This window comes from Aquarana catesbeiana, linkage group LG05, assembly GCF_042186555.1.
Source record: "Aquarana catesbeiana isolate 2022-GZ linkage group LG05, ASM4218655v1, whole genome shotgun sequence".
Classification (NCBI taxonomy): domain Eukaryota; kingdom Metazoa; phylum Chordata; class Amphibia; order Anura; family Ranidae; genus Aquarana; species Aquarana catesbeiana.
The window spans coordinates 119640081-119666971 of record NC_133328.1 but is presented as its reverse complement, the minus strand read 5'-3'; the positions used below and the strand labels follow the sequence as shown (position 1 = coordinate 119666971).

At 43.9% G+C, this 26891-nt stretch overlaps 1 protein-coding gene across 5 annotated transcripts in view; it reads left to right on the top strand.

Annotated features, from left to right (window-relative positions):
• The window catches only part of GSDME (gasdermin E), a 502502-nt gene that overhangs the window by 294952 nt on the left and 180659 nt on the right, over nt 1-26891 (top strand). For all 5 annotated transcript variants that reach the window (XM_073630124.1, XM_073630120.1, XM_073630121.1 and 2 more), the window contains one exon: nt 11523-11596. In XM_073630124.1, coding sequence (XP_073486225.1) covers nt 11523-11596 — 74 coding nt within the window. The remainder of the gene's footprint in view (nt 1-11522; nt 11597-26891) is intronic.

The window sequence follows — 26891 nt, the reverse complement described above, 5'->3', positions numbered from 1 at the left end:
GCGGGGAACACTCTGTTATTGAATTTAAGCCGCTAGTGATGTTCCTTGCGCTCTGATGATCCGGCCGCCTGCTCTCCTCTCTCCTCTCTCTTCCTCTCCGCAAGCTGTGGGAGAAGGACTCCCATACAGCCCACGCTCGCCAGCCCTCAAAATCCACTCACAAAATGCGAGTGGAATTTTTGAGGGCTGCCAATGGAATGCCCTTATTTAACCACTTCAATACCGCCCATTGTCACATGACGTCCACAGATGGGATTTCCATATGACGTTTTTGGCTTCCCGACGGTATAGGGGGCACGTGCCCACCACGTCACTGAGGAGCCGATGCGCGTGCCTGGTGGCCTATATGTCCGCCGGGCACTCGCGATCGCTCATGACAGATCAGTCTCCTCCCTTAGTCAGTCCCATCCCCCACAGTTAGAATCATTTAACCCCTTGATCACCCCTAGTGGTAACTCCTTCCCTGCCAGTGACATTTATACGGTAATCAGTGCATATTTATAGCACTGATCGCTGTATAAATTTCACTAGTCCCAAAATAGTGTCAAAAATGTTCGATATGTCACCACAATGTCAGTCACGATAAAAATCGCAGACCGCCGCCATCACTATTTAAAAAAAAATAAATAAAAATGCCATAAATCTATCCCCTATTTTGTAGGCGCTATAATTTTTGCACAAACCAATCAATATACGCTTATTGCGATTTTTTTTTTTTTTACAAAAAATATGTAGAAGAATACAGACTGAGGAAAAAATTTTTTTTTTTTTTTTTAAAGTGGGGTATTTATTATAGCAAAAAGTAAAAAATATTGGTGGTTTTTTTTTTTCAAACTTGTCGCTCTTTTTGTTGATAGCGCAAAAAATAAAAACTGCAGAGGTGATCAAATACCACCAAAAGAAAGCTCTATTTGTGGGGAAAAAAATTATAAAAATTTAATTTGAGTACAGTGTTGCATGACTGTGCAATTGTCATTCAAAATGTTACAGTGCTGAAAGCTGAAAATTGGCCTGGGCAGGAAGGAGGTGAAAATGCCCTGTATTGAAGTGGTTTTCATGCTCTTAAAGCAAACCCATCTCTTCTCCATGTTCTTTGTTTCTAAGATTTTATCCCAATTTATATCTTCTAGCAAGGTTCGTTGTTTAGGAAAGTTGGCTCTTTTGAAATAAGTTCAGTGTCTTTTGTTTTCCCCTTGTGTTTCCTATTTGTGTGACTTATACTGAAGTCAATTGACCTGTGATCGCTGTTTCCTAAATTGCCCAGTATTTCCACATCTGTGATCAGGTCTGTATTGTTGGTAATTAGTAGATCTAGTAACACCTTGTTTCTAGTTGGTGCGTCTACCATCTGACCCATGAAATTGTCCTGCAAGACATTTAGGAACTGGCGAGCCTTAGACGAATGCGTGGTTCCCTCCGCCCAGTCTGTCTGGATAATTAATATCCCCCATTATGATGACACTTCCCATACTTGCCGCTAATCCAAATTGTGATAGGAGGTCCGTCTCCCCCTCCTCCCTCAAGTTAGGGGGTTCGCAAGCTCTGGCTCTGTGACTGGCCGGAACCGGGGTGAAGTCACTCACGGGAGCCGCCGTTCACAGCACAGGGCTCAGAAGGAACAGCCCAAGTGGCCGTTACTTCAGAGCGCATGCGCCAGTGATGTCACTGGCTGCATGTAATGTACATATCTCCTAAACTGTGTATGTTTAGGAGATTTTTACGCTACCTATAGGTAAGCCTTCTTATAGGCTTACCTATAGGTAAAATGAAGTTTACTTTCTCTTTAATTTCCCTATGCAAAAAAAAAAAAAGTATACTGTAGCTGTTATATACACTTGAAGAAAAGATTTTAAATTAATAGCCAAAAGACAAGGTATAATGGAAATTCACTTTTTTTTTTCTGACTAAATAGAAACCTTCATGTGCACATGTGTTATGATTATCCCCCCCCCCCCCCCCGCTGTGAAGCTGTATCATTCATTGCTGATGGTATGATTTATTGTAACCTCTCTGTGTCGTGTTTAGCTGGTTACACTTTTTTCAGCATAAGCATGTGGGGTTGCGTATTGTTTTTTTCTTTCTCTGATATGAAAAATATTAACAGAAGTACAAAAAAAACACTTTACAGCCGTCTAGACAGCCTATCCCTTGTGTACCATACATGAAAATGGTAATAGAGGCCTGACCTCAATGTTGATACAAAGTGGACCTAGCAAATTGGCCTCTATAAGACCAGACGATTGCAGAATGAAGCCTGTTTACGCTGATATGTAACTAGGTTATGGATGTGGAATACAGAGTGAACTGATACAGAATGCACAAGGAAATTTGAAGAAATGTCGACATCAAACGATTGAGTTGCAGCTCTAGTGGGAGCTTTTGTCAAGCATTTAAATGTAGAAAGAAAGCAGAAATAGTATTACCAAAGTCAATTTGTCTGGCCTAGGTGGCAAGAGATTTTACAAATTTAAATGATAATTTTAACATTTGCACAGAAACTTCCAAACTTCCAAAGGCACACACATAAAAGACAAAGTCTCACTGCAGTTTTAGGGGAGCCCTTGAGTCCACCCACTGTATGAGGCTCAATTGAACAAAAATGTGTGTGAAAGAATGACTAAGGCTACATTCACACCTGCGATTTTGTAGTGGCAGGAATCTTTAGATTCCTGCTGTGGCTCTCAGTGGCTAGGAGCATCCGCCAGCCCCGTTCAGGTGACAGGTCCCAATGGTCACAGCCATTCCCGGCTCTCTGCACAGCCAGTGATTACCTGTGATTTTTCTCTGCTGGATGCACAGAGTGTGTCCAGCAGCAATCGCCACAGGTAATCCCTGGCTGTGTGGACAGCTGAGAAAACCTGCGGCCACTAAAGACCTGTCATAATGGTAAAAAAGAGAAAAGAAAGGGCGCACCGGCCTTGTGCATTATCCTTAAAAAAGTTTATTACGAAAGAACACACAAAAACTACTACTCACGAGGGTAGATGAAAATCACGCTTAAATGATCTATGGCTAGTGGTGATCGGTCCACTGATGGCAGTCTTCAGACCTATGGAGAAGACGTGCAGACCGCTGCTGGCTGATGCATTTCGAAGGTAGCACCTTCTTCAGAGCCTCACTAGCCATAGATCATTTAAGCGTGATTTTCATCTACCCTTGTGAGTAGTAGTTTTTATGTGTTCTTTCTTAATAAACTTTAAGGATAATGCACAAGGCTGGTGCGCCCTTTCTTTTCTGTTTTTTGTCTGATTGCTAGGATATCCATATCCTTGAGGGCAGCAAAGCTGAAAGCTACCGTCCATCCTGAACTTTGAACTGTCGGGCTTACACATTTATGCGCAAGAGTAATTGTTTTGTTGTATTGCCTGTCATAATGGTGAATTGGGCTAATGGCGGCACCTAGCTGCTAAGAGCCACAGCAGGAATCTGATTCCTGCCTCTACAATTTGCCCCGGCCTTTAATGCCGGTGTGAATGTAGCCGAAGGCCTCTTGCACACAGGAGTAAGAAATATTATGTTTTTTTCTGACCTGAACACAGGTGCATTGTTCTCTATGGAACAATGCACACATTTGTAAAGTTCAGTAATACAGTGGTGACTACAGAGCTGTAAAATCAGAATAGAACATTTTTTGTATAAGTGTAGTAACCTATACACACGTAAGCGCGTATATTGCAATACTGGCTAGAACAGTGTTTCTCAACTCCAGTCCTCAAGGCGCCCCAACAGGTCATGTTTTCAGGATTTCCTTCAGATGAAACAGCTGTGGTAATTACTAAGACAGTGAAACTGATCAAATCACCTGTGCAAACTAATGGAAAGCCTGAAAACATGACCTGTTGGGGCGCCTTGAGGACTGGAGTTGAGAAACCCTGGGCTAGAAGAAGAAGTTTACGCATGTATACCCATATTCACGTTCATGCACCATTTGCTTGTGTTCATGCAAGGTCTTTGCGTGTTATGAATATGCATATAGATGCATACATTCTAGCAAAAATTGGGTATATGTTGTAAACTTGAAATCTGTGGTGGTGCTAAATAATTGCTCATTAAAAATTCCCCCATAGCAAGGTATTAATTCCGATGAGAAACACAGGGGGTCATGATTCCTCTGTCATTTGAAGGAAAATGTACTTTTAAACGTATAGTTTTCCACTTGCACATAGAACCTAGATATATTTTGCCTAAAAAATATTTGATTATGACAGCACTTCTCTCCACAGCAGCAGAGGTTGTGAGTACTCCTTAGCCTTTCTTCACAGGGGCCCTAGTACCCTCTATTCATGTAGTTGGCCCTAGTCTGAACCCCTGCTGGGCACTCTGCTCCTCCTTCCACATTTTTTCCTACCTACCTAGAGAGGCATCTTCTGCCGCAATGTCTGATTTCATGGGCCGAATTTCAGTCTTATTAGAGCAAGCTCCTTACTGGGTCAAATTCTAAATTTCCCAAAACGTCTTTCAGGACAGCATCCTAGAGATCATGGCTCCTCCTCCCACAGGAAACACCTCATCAATCAAATCTTTATCAGTAGGCCAAATCTTTAATGTTACTGCCATCAGTTTTTTTGTGTTTCCTCCAGCCGGAGGAGCACCTCTGGTGGGAGCCATGATCTCTCAGGACTTTCCTGGGAGAGAAAAGGTTCTCACCTGTCAGTTTTTTTACTAGGAGAGTGATCCTCCCACTTGCCTCTTGCTAGATGGTCCCGTGGGCTCCCTCTCCCCCTTCCGTGCTCAGGGAGAGTCTGTACTGCCTGGGAGTGCTGCCCTTTTTTTCTTGCAGATGGGCGGTTTGCAGTGGACCCCGGCTGGCCGCCCACATCGCGAGACATCGGCGGTGCAAGGCTAAGCAGCCACCATTGTTTTGGCGGCCAAGGAGAGTCCTCGGCTACGTCCTGTGCTGTGTACAGGAAGAGGCAGCACTTCCGGGTCAGGCGAGTGGCGTCGTTTCCGTCCGCAAGAGCAGGGAGAGAGGGCAGGGTCACCAAGGTGCCTTCTTAAACTTCCGGTTCCTGGTCGGTGCGGCGGCGTTTTTGAATCTGGAAACAGGCTTTCTTTCACCACGCGACCACAGTACACTCTGCTATGGAGGACAATGCAGCAGATAAGGGGGCAAGCCAAGGCACCAGCAAGGCCAAGGTAAGGGACTGTGTCCTTTAGCTACTTTGGGCTGTTTTCTCCTGTAGGGTTTTTTTCATGAATTTAGAACACTGGATTAACCAAGCAAGGCCCATGTTACTGCAGATTCCCCAAAACAGGAGATTTTGGACTCCTTTACAACTTTATCTGCAGCAGTATCATATATTGCGGATGCCTCAGCAGAATCTATACGCATATCGGCCAGGTCCGCAGCGCTAACCAACTCTGCTAGGAGAGCCTTATGGCTAAAAACCTGGCCCAGGGACGCGGCATCAGGCTGTGTAGCATTCCCTTTGCAGGTGATTTGCTGTTTGGTTCTGAACTAGAATCCATTCTTGACCAAACGGCTGATAAAAAGAAATTGTTTCCAGTCAAGAAGAAGCAGGTGCAGACCCGGAAGCCTTTTTTTTTTGCCTCAAAAAGGACCGCACGAAGGGAAAACGCAGAGCAAAAGGAAACCATGGTCTTTACAGAAGCCCAAAGGTGGGAAGGAGAGGAGTGCTCTTCAATCTTCCTGCGACTTCCGGAAAGCTGCAGTGACTCCTTCCTCCTGGTCGGGGGAAGACTCCAGGAGTTTCTTCCACAGTGGAGAGGCACTACATCAAACCAGTTTATTGTAAACATGCTCTTCCAGAGATACGTGATCGAATTCACGGTAGAACCTCCAAAAAGATTCTTGGTGGCAAACACCCCAAGGGATCCAGCCAAGGCTCTCGCTGTGAAGTCCCTAATCCAGGAACTGAAATCCCAGAGAGTCATTGTTCCGGTGCCTACAGTGGAGTTCTACTCGCACGTATTCCTTCTTCAGAAACGTTCCATCACATCTTAAATCTCAAGATTTAAGAGGCTGTATGATGGCATCCCTATTGTGATTCTTACTCAGATGAGCGAGCAGCCCCAGTGCCGGGTAGGCACTTTTTAATGTAAGCGGCCATTTGGCTTTACTTTTTGTTTTCTACAATTTTTAATAAACTGTATTACACTATGGAAGATTTTATTGTCTTTCACATATCCCATGTCTGACAACCGAGGCAAGAAGGGTTCTCTGCCTATACCATCCAGCACCCAGCCGTCTCATGTGAGCAGGCACAATCCTGCAAAAGCGCTCTTTTTTTAACTAAAGGAGTCATTGGTATCTGGTAAGCAGATATCTATCTACCACTGCGAGGTGTACCTTAACTCTTGGTGAAGGATTTCTCATTTGTTTATATAGAGGAACTAATATATCTTATAAGATCACTTCTCTTCATTGCCAATTATTGTGTTCACTCAGCTATTGGGACTTTAATCATTATCGCTTTTTCTATCAATGTACGATATAAGTTTTTATTTTCCACCATTTATCTTTATGCTCATAATAAGTTTTTTACACTGAGACCTTTTTGTCTCAATTTCTTTTTTTTCTTTCACTGTTAAACCACTAGCGCCCCCTACATAGTAACATTTACATTGATCAATTTTTGCTCAACTTGGGGAGCAGCTTATTACTAAACCATCTTTTTTTCACTTATAATTTTTTTCACTTATTTTTTCACATTTTTTTACTTACAATTTTATTTGGTGCGGAGTCTATATTTTTCTTCATCACAAAAGGTATTCAGCAGGTCTGTTAGGGTCCTTCCCAATCCAAGCAAGATTAACAATGGATGCCAGCTCCTGGGGTTGGGGGGCTCACATGAGCAGTCGGTGGACTCAGGGCTCGTGGTCCACAAGTGAAGCAGTAAGGTCCTCAAATTGGAGGGAACTAAAGGCAATAGAAATGTCCTTACTGACGTTTGCCAAAGAAGTTCAGGGATTGCATATACAGATCCTGTCAGACAACGCCACGGCGGTGGCCTACATAAACAGGCAAGGGGGGGCACCAGAAGCAGAGCTCTATAGTGCCTATCAGGAAGCATTCTAAGATGGGCAGAGCTCCATACTCTATCCTTGTCCGTGGTCCACCTAAAGGGGACTCTAAACAGGATAGCGGACTTCCTCAGTAGAAACCAGGTATGCAAAATGGAGTGGCGATTGAACCCAGACATCTTCCATATGATCGTGAAAAAATGGGGGCAGCCAAGAGTGGATCCCTTTGCAACTTAGGAAAATACTTGGGTGTCTCTCTTCTTCTCCCTGAACAGAAACGAGTCATACCTGGGGATAGATGCTCTGGCGCACAGTTGGAAATTTCACCTCTGCTACGCTTTTCCCCTTTTTCAGCTTATCCCTCAGGTCATAACAAAAATCCGGAAAGAGGATACAACAGTAATCCTCATCACTCCCTTCTGGCCCAAGAGGGCTTGGTTTTCATCCCTTCTACAAATGCAACTCGAACCATATTGGCATCTTTCGTTGAGACAAGACCTGTTGATCCAAGGTCCCCCTGCTTCACCAGGATGTAGCAAAGCTAAAACTCACAGCTTGGCTTCTGAGGAGCAGCTTTTGAGGAAAAAAGGATTTTTGGATAGGTTGGTTGCTCTCCTCCTATCTAGCAGAAATAGTGTTACCGGAGCAATTTATTCCAAAGTCTGGAAAGTTTTCAACTCCTGGTGCAGAGCATCCGGCAGATCCTTAAGAGATTTCTTCTATCCTGGAGTTCCTGCAAGATGGAGCGGACAAGGCCCTAGCTGTCAGTACCCTTAAATTTAAAGTTGCCGCAATGGGGGTATTTTTGGAAAAATCTATCTCATCAGAACCCCTAGTGATCAGATTCTTTAAAGCCCTCACCCGGTCCAGACCGGTAGTGATCAGAAGCTGTCCAAAGTGGGACTTATCAGTTGTTCTACAGGCCCTGACCAGGGAACCTTTCAAACCCATCCATTTAACCTCCCTGAAATTGATTACTTTTAAAAGTTTTTTTAGTGGCTATAACGACAGCTCGAAGAATTAGTGAGCTGCAAGCCTTGTCAATCAGGGAGCAATTTTTTCTATTTTTTTTTTTCAAATTGTTCTGAAGACGGATCTTAATTTTTTGCCGAAGTCCGCTTCGGTCCAAAATCAAGCTCGGGAGATGATTCTTCCTACGTTTTTGCTCGAATCCATCGAGTAAGAAGGAAGAATTATTCCATACCTTGGATGTTAAAAAACAGTCTTAAGTTACCTGGAAGCCACTAAGGTTTTTAGGCGTTCAGACGCATCATTTGTTTAATTTGCTGGTAGTAAAAAAGGAAGACAAGCTACCAGAGGAACCATTGCCAGATGGTTGAGAGTGGCTATCTCAGAGGCCTATTCTCTTACAGGCCAGGAGAGTCCAGTTGGTATTCGGCTCATTCTACAAGAGCTTTGGCGGTGAGTTGGGCAGAAAAAGCTGATGCCACCCCCGAACAAATCTGTGAGGCAGCTACATGGACAAGTCTGACGACCTTTGCCCATCATTATAGGTTAGACCTGCTGACGACTGGGGACCAGGCTTTCGGAAGGAAAGTCTTACAGGCTGTTGTCCCACCCTAAATGGGGTAAGTCTTGATTATCCTCTCGGGTGCTGTCCTGAAAGACGTTTTGGGGAAATTCAAGTTAGACTTACCAGTAACATGTTTTCCAATAGTCTTTCAGGACAGCAATAACCCCCCCCTTTTTATTCTGTTGCTGTAATACTATGATATAACTGTCACTTATGTGTTGCAGCCGGGGCTGGAGGTTCTCTTCAAACAACTGATGGAAGTAACCTTAAGGCCTCCTGATAAAGATTTGATTGGTGAGGTGTTCCCTGTGGGAGGAGGAGCCATGATCTCTCGGGTGCTGTCCTGAAAGACTATTGGAAAACAAGTTACTGGTAAGTGTAATGCCTTGGCTAGGACAAATTCTTAGTTTGCCTTGGCTGCAGACACTCTTCCTGAGAAGGAAGTAGACCAAGATGATCCTAACTCTCCTTCTGAGAAATTGGATTAGGATGAGATGTCTCGGGTGAAATTTTAATCCGATCTTAACTATTGAATATACCATTGAAATTCTTGATGCTGTACTTAAAATGCCCACTTTAGACCTCTTTTTTTTTTTCTTTAGCTGGCCCTGCCATAAAACCTGTGCTTGCTTCCATGGCAGTTTTCAGACTCTTGCTGTCTGGACTACAGAATTGCACTACTGCGTAATTGGCTTGGCGGATATGCTCCACCAGATCTCAGGGATGAGCCTTCTCTCCATACATATGTGGAGGATTCTTTAGCTAAAATGCTGGTCAGCTGAGCTCCCATGCAAGAAATGGCTAAAGCGTATGCCCTTTTAAAGAGAAGATCTATTTTGTCCCTCCTTGGCAAACTAGAATTCACACTGCAAAACTTTCTACTTCTGAGGTTAGGAAAAGTTCCTTTTATCCCTCTCAGGCCTTCAGCTCCAAACTAAATTTTGGAACAAACTTTTTTTAAGACTTGATCCTTCAAGTCAGCCGAGTCTGGCTACAAGCCCTGCTGCCAATGAAGGGGCGCACCCACACTTGTCAGAGTAAATGTATGTTGGCCATCTGGTCCCAGGAAATGTAAGATGTCTGGGTCCAGGGTATCCTTTCCAGGGGCAACAAACTGGAGTTTCACACTCTGCCTTCCTGCTTTTATGCCCTTAAATTTGCCACACTCTCCACACAGACTAGCAGACCGCTTAGTGCTGTTCAGCAGCCACTTTTGCAGAGGGTTGTTGCTTCAGTCCCAAGCAAGGAACGCTTTCAAGGTTTCTATTTGAACCTATACAGAATTCCCAAGCCCAGTGTACAAGTTCACCACATTCTGGATCTGAAGACACTCCACTCTGCAGGTCACCTAATGCCTTTCTTCTCATTGGTCAGCGAGTGCCATTACCATGATATCACCCTTCCCTTTGGCCTGATTAGTTTCCCAGGATTTCAGCAAGGCCCTTGCCCCAGTCTTAGTTATCTTCCATTCCCAGGGGCACGAATCTTTATTGGCACATTATTAGCTGTGTAAATGCAAAATGCATACACACATGAATGTTTTGTGGGTATAGTAGATTTTCATGAAAGACAAAAACAGAACATTCCATAGCTCAACTCACCAACCAGTCTGCCAACTGACCAAATTAACCTGTCCAACAGTCTGTGTAAAAAAACAGGGGTTTAGTTGGCACGCACTTGCAAACGCATGCATAAGCTGCAAGGCCTCTTCACGGCACCCTGTGTATGCTTGCAGTCCTAACGCTACTGAATTTATAAGCATCTCCACAATGGAAGCACATGCATTAAATGGATAGATGAGGGGCAGGTGGGCCTGGAGGCAGCCCAATCCCCCTTAAAGGAACAGGAGCACACTGGACACCCAGCAAGAGCACAATGGCAGCAAAGGTGTACAATGTGTCCCTGGACCAAATATAAATATATATAAATATGTTTGTTACTATAGTAGATTTTCCCTTTTGTTTTCCTCTGGTGATATTAGGACACAATTCTGGATGAATGAGCACGAGGGGGGGGCAGATTTAGACAGCAGTATGGGGTTGGGGAGTGTTTAGACGAACTAGCAGATTTAAATACACTAACAAATCTATCAGATCCTGAAATCTTTTTTCTGCACTTGCAGGGTTATAAATGTGTAAATCAAGGGAAATATGCATGTAATGCAGGAATGTACTGAAAGTGTATGTCAGGATAAAAAAAAAAAAAAACGGTTTTAGAGTTTCCTTATAACATAGCAGATCTTTATTTTTTTCTTTCAGGTCCACTTTAAAGAGGTTGTAAACCCTCAAGGTTTTTCACCTTAATGCATCCTATACATTAAGGTAAAAATATATAGAATGTATTTTACCTGAACCCGATCGTTCCAGTGACGGGGACGAGCAGAGCAGCTCCAGCCGCTGTCTCGGATTCTCATTCGCTGTATTGATAGCAGCAGGAGCATTGGCTCCCTCTGCTGTTAACAAAGACAGTGACACAGGAGGTGGGGGGTGGGACCGAGTCCTACTGTTTGTGTCAATGGATGCAGCGGCAGGACTTGGGAGCACGCTTGCACGAGTGCCCCCAGGGAATGCAGGTCTCTCTGGGGCACTTGCGAAGAGGAGCGCCGCTGGGGGACCCCAGAAGAGGAGGATCCTGGGCCCCTCTGTGCAAATCCCTTGCACAGAGCAGGTAAGTATGACGAACCTTTACAACCCCTTTTAAAGAGGATTTGTAATGGTATGGAAAACAGTGGGATCGGGCTGTTATGGAAGCAGCCATTGGCTGTTTCATATCACACTTGCTAGTTCTGCGGCAGTAAAGCTGATTCTGTTCACAATATAGCTGCCTCAGAAATAGTATTTTTCTTGAGGTAGGAAATGGCTGCTCCCGTCTCAGCCTTTTTCCTGCAGGTGTTTTGCTGTATGCGAGAGTAATTTGTGTCAGTTGTCTAAATGTTGGAAAATGTCACTTCCACACAATGCCCTGGTTGCTGTGTAATGGATATTGGTCTGTGTTTGTTTTACAGAGATGCCAGACACTGCCTTGGCAATACTCGGTGCTTGCTGTAAACTTCATCTGTTGCCAGCTCTCTGGGCCCTGGTGAGTATAATCTGTAGTTTATTCCAACTCAAGGTCCCTGAACATAAAAACGGTTTCCGAGTGGCATCCTTATTAATGTGTATTGCTTTTGAAGTCTAGATCCTCCCATAGAGTAGACATTCTGATAGAGATCTTGTTGAAAATTATCATTTTTGTACCTAATTTTAGGAACATTTGTACAGTTTCTTTATCTTTTTATGTTTGCTTTGATAGATATGTTAAACAACCTCAGCATTTGGTTTACTGTAGAGAAGGGGGTCTTCACTCAATAGATTACTGAACATTGGGGGGAAATAAAGGAAGGTCTTTAAATGTAATACCAAGAGAGCTCATGTATTACACACTCTAGTAATGGCATAAAATAGTAACATCGTGCCACAAGCTTAACTGAGCCTAAAATGGATGACAACCTAGGAACACAGGCTGCATGGTAAGCATTAAATATTAATCTATAATGTAGAAGAAAACAAATGCAGCCACCACATCTAATGTTTGGTAAGATGCAATATATAACCTTTTTGGTTTGGGATTCAATACCGCTTTAAAGTTGAGCTACATATTAAAATAACTCCCTATGCCCCCCCTTGGTAGTAGGCAAAAAAAAATCAGACCTCAAATGCAACACTGCCCCCTCTAAACTGACTGTAAGCTGAATTGGATTGTGTTTTTTTAATTTGTTTTTCCTGACTGTTGTGCTCCATAGGACAGGTGCATGCACACACTCCATAGAGATAAATGGGAGATTTGAGTTGGGATCTCAACAGGGCTCATTCACATGCTTGTAGAGGCCCATACACTGTGCAGAATTGTGTGTGTTTATACGCCAAAAGTGACAAGTGTTTTGTGCAGCCACAACCAGCAGCCTGTTCAAAATTATTTACAGTTGTGCAGGGATGGATGCATGGCCCTGGATGCAGACAGACTTTGTCTAAGGTCATACATCCATCCCTGTATGGATGTAAATGTTTAGATATCCAAGATATTGTAATGTGAACCCCTGTTTAGTTATAATAAGACCACACGGGTTTGGCTTTGAGAGCAGGTTTTAGTAATGCAGCCCAGATCCATCTGCAGCTTGTCTGAATATTAGGCTTTCCCAAGGATAACATGGAGGACCAACACGGAGAAAATCAACAGACTGAGACATTATTGCTGTCTCTACAAAGCCTGGTAATGGGGTTATAACATTTCATCACATTTATATTAAAAGCATCGATTTTCTTATTACAGTTACTTGAGTCTGGTAATCCTTCTGGAAACAGAAACAGAAGATCATAAGCAATTCAGTCGATAGACTAATTTTCAGTAGGACACAAGGCCACCAATAAGAAATTGTTACAATTACCGACATACCCAGGACCAGCTTGCTCTAAGGGCAAAAGTAATCAAGCCGTTAAATTGTGTTCATTTCATCTTGCAAATGTAGGAAAATAGAAGTAAAGGTGACCTAACTATGTATGATCTGCTTAAAGAGTCAGGCCAAGCATTGCTAATTTTCTGGTTAAGAATGGATACTCAGGGGGTGAAATGCCCATTGGCTTTTGTACAATAATGAACAAAATTTGTTATATGTTTACTCAAAGTGCTGGCATTTGTTATGTTATAAACAATTTTATTTCAAATTTAATGAAGAATGCCGTTTGATACTATTAATAACCTATCTATTAAAAACAAATCATGCAGGCATCTATACACCAAATGGCCAATATCTGGTTGAACAGTCTTTAGAAGCATTAACAGCTTTGCACCTTTCTGGCATAGATTGCATTACATTTTTTAAGTTATTTTGCTTTAACCACTTCAGCCCTGGAAGGATTTGCCCCCTTAAACTGACAATTGCACGGTCGTGCGATGCTGTACCCAAACAAAATTGACGTCCCTTTTCCCCCACAAATAGAGCTTTCTTTTGGTGGTATTTGATCACCTCTGCGGTTTTTATTTTTTGCGCTATAAACAAAAAAAAGACCGACAATTTAGAAAAAAATATTTTTTTTTTACCTTCTGCTATAATACACATACAAAAAAATAAAAAAAATTATTTTTCTCATCAGTTTAGGCCGATATATATTCTTCTACATATAGGTGTATATTGATTGGTTTGCGCAAAATTTACTGCGTCTACAAACTACGGGATAGATTTAGGGACTTTTATTTATTTATTTTTTTAATTGTTTTTACTGGTAATGGTGGCAATCTGCGATTTTTAGCGGGACTACAACATTGTGGCAGACAAATCTGACCCCAAATGCACTGATCAATGTAAAAATGACACTGGCAGGGAAAGGGTTGACACTAGAGGGAGATCAAGGGGTTAAGTGTGTTCCCTCAGCGTGTTTCTAACTGTAGGGGGGATGGGCTTACTGAAACATGGCAGAGATCACTGCTCCCGATCACTGGGAGCAGTAGATCCCTGTCATATCACTAGGCAGAACAGGGAAATGCCTTGTTTATATAGACAGTTCCCAGTTCTGCCTCTCCTTGCCGCTATCGCGGGCTGCCGGCGGACATCAAGTCTGCGGGCACGCGCGTGCCCGCTGTCCTGCTTTTACGGACTGACGTACAGGTATGTCAGTTCGCACAGGAGAGCCAACCTGCCGCTGTATATCTGCGTGAACAGGTCGGCAAGTGGTTAATAATATACCAGCACTTCATTATTCTGTGAGTTCTCCTTGGTTTCTTGGCCTGTCTTTTCCTACACAATGCTTTAGCCTTGACTAAGGCTTTTAGTATGATTTAGGTCCAGGCTGTTTCCTGAACAGTCAGTAACCTTAACCAATGCAGCGGTTTGGACGTACGTAGTATGTCACACCTGATGTACTGACGGCCTATCGCATTTGAGACACAAGGCAGGACAGTACAAATACCCCCCTAATGACCCCTTTTTGGAAAGTAGACATTCCAAGGTATTAAGAGGCATGGTGAGTTTTTTGACGTTGTCATTTTTCCCCACAATTCTTTGCAAAATGAAGATTTTTTTTTTCCCCACAAAATTGTCATATTACCAAGTTATTTCTCACACACAGCATATGCATACTTGCAACTACACCCCAAAACACATTCTGCTACTCCTCCTGAGTATGGCGATACCACATGTGTGAGATTTTTACACAGCCTGGCCATATACAGAGGCCTAATGGAGCACCTCCAGGCGTTCTAGGAGCATAAATTACACATATAATTTCCTGACAACCTATCATACTTTTCAAGGCCCTAGAGCACCAGGACAATGAAAACGCCCACAAAATGACCCAATTTTCAAAAGGAAACGCCCCAACGTATATTCTATGAGGCATTATGAGTCTTTTGAACATTTCATTTTCTTTCCACAATTTCCAAAACTTGTGAAAAAAATGACAATGCATTTTCTTTATCGTACATCATGGGACACAGAGCACCATAGTATATATATAGGGTATATAGGCACCTTCAGGTGATGGACACTGGTATACCCAATACAGGAAGTTCACTCCCTATATAACCACTCCTCCTTCCAGGAGTACCTCAGTTTTTTCGCCAGTGTCTAAGGTGTTGGTCACAAGTGAAGATGTGCTCTGAAGAGCTCCACTGGAAGGGATCCCTGCTGGATTTAAACAGCCTCCATAGACCGGATCCATCCAAAGTGCCACTGAGGCCAAGGTAGATGGTACCCAGGCCTCTTATAGGAAGCACGAGGTTTTGCCTGTAACCTCTCTTTGCAGGGCTGGACCCCAGGACTTTTTGGTCATGCTACATTACCTAAAGTTTTTCCTGAGGGGTGCTATACAGGTCCAAGGGAGTGGAACCCCTAAAATAGGGACCCGGTCCTCGAAGGTTTACTAACGCAGCCCGCCGTGATGTTTGAATCTGTCTGTTACAGCAGTATCCTGCAGAGAGGAAAAGGTAAGGGAAGAAGCCTAGGAACTGTAAAAGTCCACCTATGCTTTTTTCTTACATAAGTATGTAATGTTGTTATGCCCAAGGTCTCCAATAGAGGGAGTAAATGCATACCTTCGAGTGCTGCTTCTCAGTCAGCTCAGAAGTCCCAGCTAAACAGCACGTGTGTGGTCTCAGCAAGCCAAGGTATTCTCATCCAGGACATTTCCCCCCTGGGGGAGGGGAGGTACAACAGTAGCTTGTATCCCCCCCCCCCCCCAGGGGTGCGGCGGCTTTCATGTGTTTAGTTTCTATCCTACAAGGATTTTTCCCCACAGTTTTTTCAAACTTCCCGCCACCAGCCCTCTCTTCCCTCCCCTCTCGCTCAAGGAGTGTATCAAATGCCGTCCGCGCGTGCACGGACTATGGCTAGTTTAAACAGAGGAGGGGACGCCCTTAGTGACTAAGGGGGCATGGCTCAAGGCACGGCGCCGTGTGCGGGACGTAAGTCTACGAGGAGCACATAGCGCAAGAGAAGAGACAGACACTTCACAGCTAACAGCTGGAGTCTGACACACAGGAGCACTGGGGGCATGTAAGGTTGATGCAGGCATTTCCAGTACAGGAAATAACATTTACAACAACACTAAAGCTGAACTTTATTTGCATTGTTTTTTGCTAGACTATTTGCTCAGCGAGTTGTGCATTTACTTAGTGCCTCTGCTTTTGTGCTCAGCACTATGGCTCCCAAAAAAGACACCACAAAGGTACCAAAAATCCCACCCCCAGGCACTGGGAACTCCAGTCTTGCCTCCACACTGTCATCCTCTCCTGAGATACCAGATATGGCAAACCAGGGTGAGTCATTGGAGTCAATTGGTGGTGCAGCTGCTTCTCACATCTCAGCCCTTGTATATGTGACTGAAGATGCGTTTTCCTCTGCCCTGCAGGGCCTAGAAGGAAGATTAGCGGCTTTATTCGCATCCGCTATCCAAAAGGATAGGAAGCGTGTTGGATCCCCCTCCCCCACCTCAGACCCCTTATCAAGGGAAGAGTGGGTAGAGGATGAGGTGTTACCCTCAGGCCGTAGGAAACAACGGTGGATGAACCTTTTTCAGCTTTGCAATCTGAGAAATTGCTGGTACAATCTCTTACGGAGATGGTTCATGCCTCTTTCAAGCTACCCCTAGTGGAGTCAGCTGAAAGTTGTTTCTTCTTTAGGTTCCTTAAAACCTTCTCAGCCTTTTCATGCGTTTCCTGTACATGCATTACTAGAAAAGCTTATTTATACTGAATGGGATCACCCAGATAAGCATTTTCTCCCTCCAAAAAGATTCACAGCACTCTATCCCATGGAGGAGAAATTCACCAAAAGATGGAATGTACCAGCAGTTGACGCTGCGATTTCCAGTGTGAATAATAGTCTAACTTGCCCAGTAGACAATGCACAAATGCTTAAAGAGCTAACAAATAAAAGGTTGGAATTTCTGTTAAAATCCTCTTTTTCTTTGGCAGGTGCGGTTACTCAGCCTGCAGTTGCTGCAATAGGCATCCTAAAGGACCAGTTTAGACAGGCCCTTAAGGAGGTCCCTGCACAACAGGTCCGTGATTTGGCCGATCTACCAAGGGCGCTATATTTTGCCATAGACGCCATGAAAGACTCTATTCACCAGGCATCCCGCCCTGCACTTGTGCTAGTACACATGCGTAGGACCCTATGGTTAAAAAATTGGTCAGCCGAAGCACCTTGCAAAAGGCTTCTGACTAGTTTCCCTTTTCATGGGGATCGACTATTTGGGGAGAATTTGGACAAATACATCCAAACGATTTCTAGTGGGAGGAGTAGTCTTTTGCCAGTCAAAAGACAGTATAAACATCCTTCATTTAAACGGACTCTTTCCCCTGCGCCAGGGGCATCCGCCTCTAGGCAGTGGCGACAGCCTCCACCGTCAGTCTCCAGAGGAAAGCCTCAGGGTCAGGCCTAGGCACAAAAGAAGACCTGGGGCCGGAAATCTGCAATGCAGAATTCTAAAGCCTCATTATGAAGAGGCTCCCCCCCTCACCAGAGTGGGGGGAAGACCTCGGCAATATTCAGAAGTCTGGCAAGAGGAAATTCAGGACAGATGGGTCAACACCTTGGTGTCTCTAGGATATAAACTAGAATTTCGTGAGTTTCCACCGTCTCGTTTTCTGAGATCAAACGTTCCCAAAGGTCCAGGGAAAAGGCCATCTCTGTTTCAGGCATTAGACCGATTACTGGCTCAGGGGGTGATCATACAGATCCCACAGAAGAGCAAAGTTTGGGGTTTTATGCAAACCTCTTTATGGTACCAAAACCGAATGGAGATGTCAGACCCATTTTAGATCTAAAGAATCTAAATCCGTTCCTGAAGATCCGCTCCTTTCGCATTGAGTCGATTAGGTCAGTAGTTTCTATCCTTCAAGGAAGAGAACTTCTGGTGTCTATTGACATCAGGGATGCATATCTGCATGTCCCTATATTTCCCACTCACCAAAGGTTTCTGCGGTTCGAAGTAGAACAGCAGCATTTTCAGTTTGTAGCCTTGCCCTTCGGGCTAGCTACAGCACCCTGGGTGTCTACAAAAGTCCTGGCCCCACCTCTAGCCAGGTTAAGGGCATAACAGTCTTGACGTACCTAGTTGATCTATTGCATATAGACCAATCAGTGGCTCGTTTGGAGCAAAGTGTACGCATTATAACCAGTTACCTGGAAAGTCTGGGTTGGATTCTCAACCTAGAGAAGTGTTCTTTAAAACCGCTAAAAAAGCTGGCGTATTTAGGCCTGATCATAGACACAGCCCAGAGAAAGGTGTTCTTGCCTCAGGCAAAAATCAACTCCATAAGAGAGCTGGTGCGGATGGTCAAGTCGAAAGCAGATCCCTCCATTCGCCTTTGCATGAGGTTGTTAGGAAAGATGGTGGCTTCATTCGAAGCGGTTCCCTATGCCCAGTTCCATTCAAGACTGTTTGAAAAACAGTATCCTGTCTGCTCGGAACAAAACGATCCAAGCTTTAGACTTGCCAATGAGCTTGTCCCCAAGGGTGTCCCAAAGCCTCAGTTGGTGGTTACTTACCCAGAATCTGCTGAAAGGAAAATCCTTCAGACCAGTTATTTGGAAAGTGGTAAAGACAGACGCCAGCCTTTCAGGCTGGGGAGCAGTACTAGAGAAGACAACTGTCCAGGGACAGTGGTCATGAACCGAAAGAGCCTTGCCCATCAGTATCCTAGAGATTCGGGCAGTGCGTCTGGCTCTGAAGGCCTGGACTTTCAGGTTACGGGATTGTCCTGTCAGGATCCAATCCGACAATGCCACAGCTGTGGCCTATATCAATCACCAAGGGGGCACCAAGAGTCTTGCAGCGCAGAGAGAGGTGAACCATATTCTAACTTGGGCAGAAAGGAATGTTCCGTGCCCATCGGCAGTCTTTATTCCGGGAGTAGAGAATTGGCAGGGGGACTACATGAGTCACCAGCAGTTATTCCTGGGGTAATGGTCTCTTCACCCCGACATTTTTTGCCAAAGATGGGGGACTCCAGACGTAGATCTTCTAGCATCCAGATTCAACATGAAGTTAGTCAACTTTGTGTCTAGGACAAGGGATCCACTCGCATGCGGAACAGATGCGTTGGTGACCCCGTGGGATCAGTTCTCACTGATCTATGCATTTCCCCCTATTCAGTTGCTGCCATGACTTCTTTGCAGGATCAAGCTGGAAAGAAAGCCGGTAATTTTGGTAGCACCAGCATGGCCCAGAAGGTCATGGTATGCCGAAATCGTAAAGATAGCAGTTGAGGATTCATGGGCCCTTCCACTACGGCCAGACCTACTCTTACAGGGGCCGATATTCCATCCTACCTTACGAACGCTAAATTTAACGGCTTGGCTATTGAAACCCACATTCTGAAGAAACGTGGGCTTTCTGGGTCAGTTATCTCTACCTTGATTAATGCAAGGAAGCCAGCTTCCAGAACTATATAGAGTCTGGAGGGCTTATGTTTCCTGATGTGAATCCAAGGGTTGGTACCCTCAGAGATATATCATAGTCAGAATTCTTGCCTTTTTACAATTGGGGTAGAGATGAAGTTGGCCTTGAGTACTATTAAGGGCCAAGTTTCAGCTTATTGGTCTTATTTCAAAGACCACTTGCTACACAATCTTTAGTCCGGGGTTTTATGCAAGGGGTGATGCAGATTAATCCGCCAGTTACATTACCTTTGAACCCTTGGGAATTGAACTTGGTTTTGTCAGTGTTACAAAAACAGCCATTTGAACCGATACAACACATTGCGTTAGTCCTTCTGACAAGGAAGTTGGTGTTCTTGGTTGCTATATCCTCAGCAAGGAGGGTTTTGGAATTGGCTGCTCTTTCTTGTAAAGAGCCATACTTGATTATTCATGAGGACAGAGTGGTGTTGCGCCCTTGTCCAGATTTTTTGCCAAAAGTTGTCTCAGGTTTTCACCTGAACCAAGATATTGTCCTGACATTGTTTTTCCAAATCCATGTTCCAGGGAAGAGAAGTCACTACATTGTCTTGATGTGGTGAGAGCGGTCAAAGTCTATTTCAAGATAACTGCTCAGATTTGGAAGACTGATGTCTTATTTGTACTGCCAGAGGGTCCTAAGCGCACTCTACCAGGTCGGTTAGTGCTTTTTTGGGCACTGCGTCACCGGGCCTCCATGGCTCAGATCTGTAAGGCCGCAACTTGGTCTTCAGTGCATACATTCACCAAATTTTATCAGGTGGATGTAAGGAGGCATGAGGATATCGCCTTCGGTGCACTGTGCTGCAGGCAGCAGTATAAGTCCTCAAGTCTGGGGGTGCCCTACGGGTTGACTCTCCCTCCCCTCAAATAGCATTGCAGTGGTACGTCCCAAAGTGATTACTATGGTGCTCCGTGTCTCATGATGTTCGATAAAGAAAATAGGATTTTTATAACAGCTTACCTGTAATATCCTTTTCTTGGAGTACATCATGGGACGCAGAGGTCCCTCCTTTCTTTTTGGGGTTTAGGTATATTGCTTTGCTACAAAAAACTGAGGTACTCCTGGAAGGAGGAGGGGTTATATATGGAGTAAACTTCCTGTATTGGGTATACCAGTGTCCATCACCTGAAGGTGCCTATATAGCCACATAGTGATTACTATGGTGCTCTGTGTCCCATGATGTACTCCAAGAAAAGGATTTTACAGGTAAGCTGTTACTCTGGTACTCCTGAGTGTGGCGATACCACATGTGTGAGACTTTTACACAGCCTGGCCACATACAGAGGTCCAACATTCAGGGGGTACTGTCAGTTGCTCTAGGGACATAAAATTACAAATCAGATTTCCTGACTACCTATTACACTTTTTGTGTGGGACAGATGATCACTGATGTGGCACGGATGAGGCACACATGGGCATAGATGGGGCACGTGTGAGTACTGCTGTGGTCTCCCTCCTCTCCTCGCACGCTGTACCAAACGATGTGAGGAGAGAGCTGAACCTGGACGTAGCGATCACGTGGTAAAGGGCTGCTGTCATTGGTTCTTTACCCCGATCCGTGATACACCGGGTCCGGATGACCCGACGGTCACAGACATTCCCAGGTGCATGCAGGAAGCGCGATCCTGGGAGGATGTCGGCTATGGCCCAGTCAGCAAATGGTTAGAGGCCCGAGTGGCTTCATCATTGGACAGAGCGATCACATGGTAAAGGGCCGTTTTCATTGGCCCTTTACCCCAATCCATGATGCGTTCGGTCCGGAGGACCTGACAGTCACAGACATTCCTGGATGCATGCCCCAGGGGGCCGCTGGCTGGCCACACAGGTGATCAAAGAGCAGATCCGCTTTGATCACCTCTATGGCCTTGGAGGACCGGAGCGATGTCATCCAGTCTGGAAGTAAACAAGTTTTTGTTTTTTAAACCAAAAAATAAAATTTTTTTTGATCTTTTGCTTTTAAAGGTAACGGGGAGATTTGGGGGTCTTTTTGACCCCAGATCTCTCCATAAAGAAGACCTGTCATGTTCATTTCTATGACACATTCCTTGTAATAGGAATAAAAGTGATTAAAAAAATTAAAGGGACCTTGTAAAAATAAAAAGTAAAAGGCAAAAAAATGCATGCAGAAGCGAATGCATATGTAAATTGGGGTAAATTATTGTGGGTTTTTTTAATTAAAGTGTATTTTTCGCCCAAAAAATTGCGTTTGCAAAACCGCTGCGTAAATACCGTGACAAAATTGCAACACTCTCCATTTTATTCCCTACGGTCTCTAAAAAAAAAGTGTATAATGTTTGGGGGTTACAAGTAATTTTCTAGCAAATATACTGATTTAAACTTGTAAAACAAAAAGTGCTTAAAAAACAAAAAAAAAGTCTTAAAGCAGAGTTCCACCCAAAAGTGAAACTTCTGGTTATCTGATCCCTCCCCCCCACCCCCCGGTGCCACATCTGGCACCTTTCGGGTGGAGCGGATACCTGTTTTTTACAGGTACCCTGTCCCCACTTCTGGGAGACTGGGCCATGGCGAATTACGTCAGCAGCTCGTTCCCCCTCCTCTCTCCCCTTCTGCTGAGTCAATGAGAGAGCACAGTGCGCTTTGCGCATGTGCAGCAGGGACCCAGCCGTGAAGCTGAAAGGCTACACTGCTGGGTTGGGAAAGTAACACATATGTGTATATAGATGAATTAAGCATCAAAGGCAAAATCAAATATAGAGTCCATAACACCAAAAAGAAAAGTCCGTGATGGCAGTGTGTAAATGGTATACAGGTATACTTCTTGTGTATGCAGGAAGATCAATTAGACCCGGTAGCCTGGTAGATGAATGGACCATAAACGACCAGAGGTGCACAGAAATTTAAAAACGGTGCCAGGACCATCACCAGAAGATATGGAGGCTTACCAGAAGTAGTGGCCTGAAATAGCATATGCTAGAACAGGTCAAGTAGGCTTGGTGACCAACTGGTCTGGATGTATTGTCTGGATAGATGTCATCACCACACCAACGGAGGGAAGGGGGGGAAGCAATCAGCACGATTTCCTCGAAGATAATCACACCACCAAGCCAAGCGAAAGATTCATGTACCATGTGAGAGATGAAGACACTCACGTAGTGTAATAACGTAATAACTTGGATTTATTAAAAATAGCAATAAAAAACAAACTCACATTCTGTGCAGATCAAACAGGCATGTAAATCGTATAGCGGTAGTTGTGAGGGGTCCTCACAACTACCGCTATACGATTTACATGCCTGTTTGATCTGCACAGAATGTGAGTTTGTTTTTTATTGCTATTTTTAATAAATCCAAGTTATTACGTTATTACACTACGTGAGTGTCTTCATCTCTCACATGGTACATGAATCTTTCGCTTGGCTTGGTGGTGTGATTATCTTCGAGGAAATCGTGCTGATTGCTTCCCCCCCTTCCCTCCGTTGGTGTGGTGATGACATCTATCCAGACAATACATCCAGACCAGTTGGTCACCAAGCCTACTTGACCTGTTCTAGCATATGCTATTTCAGGCCACTACTTCTGGTAAGCCTCCATATCTTCTGGTGATGGTCCTGGCACCGTTTTTAAATTTCTGTGCACCTCTGGTCGTTTATGGTCCATTCATCTACCAGGCTACCGGGTCTAATTGATCTTCCTGCATACACAAGAAGTATACCTGTATACCATTTACACACTGCCATCACGGACTTTTCTTTTTGGTGTTATGGACTCTATATTTGATTTTGCCTTTGATGCTTAATTCATCTATATACACATATGTGTTACTTTTTCACTAGTCACTGTCACAAATGCTCACATGAGATGTCTTTGATTTAAATATTTATGCTTACTTTTTTTGTATTCACTTAATAGCGCCACACTGTGCATTTTTTAGTTGTTCTGTTTTCCCTGAGTCTACGGGTGTGTTGGCTGCTTACTTAGTTTGTTTAGCGCAGCGCTGTATCATATTTCCTGAAATTTTGTTTACACTGCTGGGTTCCCTTACTCACAATGGTAGCGGCATCAGCTGCGGTGCCGACATCGCTGGACTCCAGGACAGGTAAGTGTCCTAATGTTAAAAGCCAGCAGCTACATTATGTGTAGCTGCTGACTTTTCATTTTTAAAGGGGCGGGCTGAACTCTGTTTTAAAGTGGTTGGGATTTGACAAGTTTGGTATCTATTTACTTAACGCAACCCCATCTTTTATATTTTACGTTCATATTCATTTTATTATATTTTTGTTCCTGAAAATATGCGTTTGATAAACAGTTGTGCAATTATCTTGTGGCATAAAAATTTGCAACTACTTTTTATATTCTAAAAGAGCTCTGTTTTCAGATATTATATAATGCTCTGGGCAGGGGGGTTGGTAATTATATAGTCAAAAATGCCATGGTTTTTATGTGTATGAAAAAAAAAAATTGAAAAAAGCTCTAGTGCCAAAATGGTTAATATGTTTTGCTGAAATGTCCTTTTTAGTGCCATTTCACACATATACAATTTGGGAACTAACGCGATTCCAGTGCCATTTCTCACATCGCATAGAACTCGCAGGCAGTGCACACTGCCCTATGCGAACATCTGTGGGTGTCAATAGAAAGTTAATGACACCCCCAGATCAGTTCACTTCACATATTGCATTGCGAACTGTGAATTCAGACAGGAATCGGATCGCTTGGGTTTTCACACCTAAGCGATACGATTCTGGTGTGGCCCAAAAAAAGGGTCCTGCTCGATTTTGGTCCGAATGTGATGCAGATTCAGCCATACAATCTTTATGGCTGAATTTGCATCCCACAGACATCGCATGTGATCTGCACAGCAGTGCGGTGCTAATCGCATTCGATGTCTGACATTGCGCTGGTGTGAACCGGCACTTGAAGCCTTGGCAGTATGGCAAGGAGCATTATCTTTCTGGAAATTAAATGCCCAGAAAGAGTTGGTGAAATAATTCAGTTGCAGATGGAAGAGGTTTTGGTTATAATGTATTGGCAGTTTAGCTATATTTATGAAAAAATGCATAAATTATTGGTGGTGCAGCAAAATCTAGAATGAGGAAACTCATCTAAGAGATTTGTGAACATGTCCAAACCTGAGACCAGTAGTCCCTTGGAGCTCACACTGCAGAAATAAAACTATGAAGCTGTAGGCACACTGGCATACCAGGAAGTGCATTGCTATTTTCCAGGGTACTGCTCAGGTATACTAACATTTCAACATTTTCCCCATAGCAAATTTTTACGTAGCTATGTACAATTTGCCTTATACAGGGTAACAGCCTAAAATGTTAAACCTCCCACCTTTTTGGCACACTAAAGGGGTTTCCACGTCCATGAAGGGAAAACCTCTACTTTAAACAAATCTGCGTGGTAAATCCTTTCATTAATCGTACAACACAGGACAGTTAATTCTCAGGTTACTAGGTTAGCAAAGCTTTGCCTCGGTCCTGCACAACACCACCAGTTCATAGAATTACCTCCGTTTTAGGTGGTGAATCTGTTCTTTCTGTCAGGAGAATTTTCCTCATCCACACTGCGCAGATGTAAACCTGGCTGCTAGCACTACTGCACAAGCGTAGCCAGACAAGCACACAACGCAGGAGTGGGCACCATTTAACAATGTCTGTTGTTTATATGGTAAGACACGGTGAAGAAGGATCTGGGTCGCTGATCTCAGCGCATTTTTAGAAGAGAGCTTGCCTGTTGCCACAAAAACTGCATCAAGGAGACGATTGGCCTTCAGGTGGTAGGACCACCTCCTCCATTTGATCCGGTACCATGTGTAAGTGCACCCTGGTGGGAACTTCACTATGGCAGATCTGGGACTAGGGGAATTTAACCCTCATTCTGCTGTTCGAGACATTCTTCTCTTAACTAACTTTGTAGGGTAGTTGTTCTCAGCCCTGTCCTCAAGTACCCCCAGCATGTTTTGGGAATTTCTCTTAGATAAAATAGCTGTCCAAAATACCAAGCCATTGACTGATTTAAAGCACCTGTGCAAGATGAAGGAAAACCTGCAAACATGGCCCTTTAGGGGTACTTGAGGACAGGGTTGAGAACCACTGCTGTAGGGGACCAAACTGGCTCTGAAGCAACACTTGGCTTCTCGCATAATGCTTCGGGGGCCTGTTAGCCATGGTTTTCTGTTGCCTACCTTTCATGGAATTGCTTTTGGATGTCCCTGTAGTATGGCAATTGGCTCTTCATTGTAATATGCTATTAACAAAACTGAAAATGGCTTGCTTACAAGACTAAGACAATTTTGGGAGTGAGTGGGGTTATGCAGGGCTAAGTCAAAGCTTTGCTATTTGCCAGTGTCCAATCACCTGGAAGTGGGGAATAACCCAGTAGGCTGAGAATTCACTCTGTTGTGTTCTGTAGTGTACTCCAACAAAGGGATTTTACAGGTAGGTCAAAAATCTTCCCACATGTTGCAGACTTTAAACTTGTACCACAGAGAATACACAAATGTCAATGCCATTTATTCTGATCTTTATCCGCACATGAAGCCATTTAACCACTTCAATACAGGGCATTTTCACCCCTTTCCTGCCCAAGCCAATTTTCAGTTTTCAGCGCCGTCACAATTTGAATGACAATCGCACGGTCATGCAATACTGTACCCAAATGAATTTTTTATCATTTTGTTCCCACAAATAGAGCTTTCTTTTGGTGGTATTTGATAATCTCTGCGGTTTTTATTTTTTGCGCTATAAACAAAAGAAGAGCGACAAGTTTATAACAAAAAGTAAAAAATATTGTTTTTTTTTTTTTTCAATTTAAAAAAAAAAAAAACGAATTTTCTCCTCAGTTTAGGCCGATATGTATTCTTCTACATATTTTTGGTAAAAAAAAAATCGCAATAAGCATATATTGATTGGTTTGCGCAAAAGTTATAGTGTCTACAAAATAGGGGATAGTTTTATTGCATTTTTATTATTTATTTATTTATTTACTAGTAATGGCGGCGATCTTCAATTTTTATCGTGACTGCGACATTGTGGCAGACATATCAGATGCTTTTGACACCATTTTGGGACCATTCACATTTATACAGCGATCAGTGCTATACAAATGCATTGATTACTCTATAAATGTCATCAGCAGGGAAGGGATTAACACTAGGGGCGATCAAGGGGTTAATTGTGTTACCTAGGGAGTAATTCTAAGTGTAGGGGGAGGGGACTCACAAGGGGAGGAGACCGGGTTTCCTCTGTAGTGGGAACACATGATCAGTCTCCTCTCACCTGACAGGACGTGGATCTGTGTGTTTACACACACAGATCCATGGTCCTGCTCTGTTAACGGGCAATCACGGGGGCACCGGCAGACATCGCGGCCGCTGGGCACGCGCATCGGCTCCCGTGTGACACGGTGGGAAGCTCAGGATGTCATATGACGCCCGCCCAAGATGGGAGATCCCTCCTGCGGACGTCATG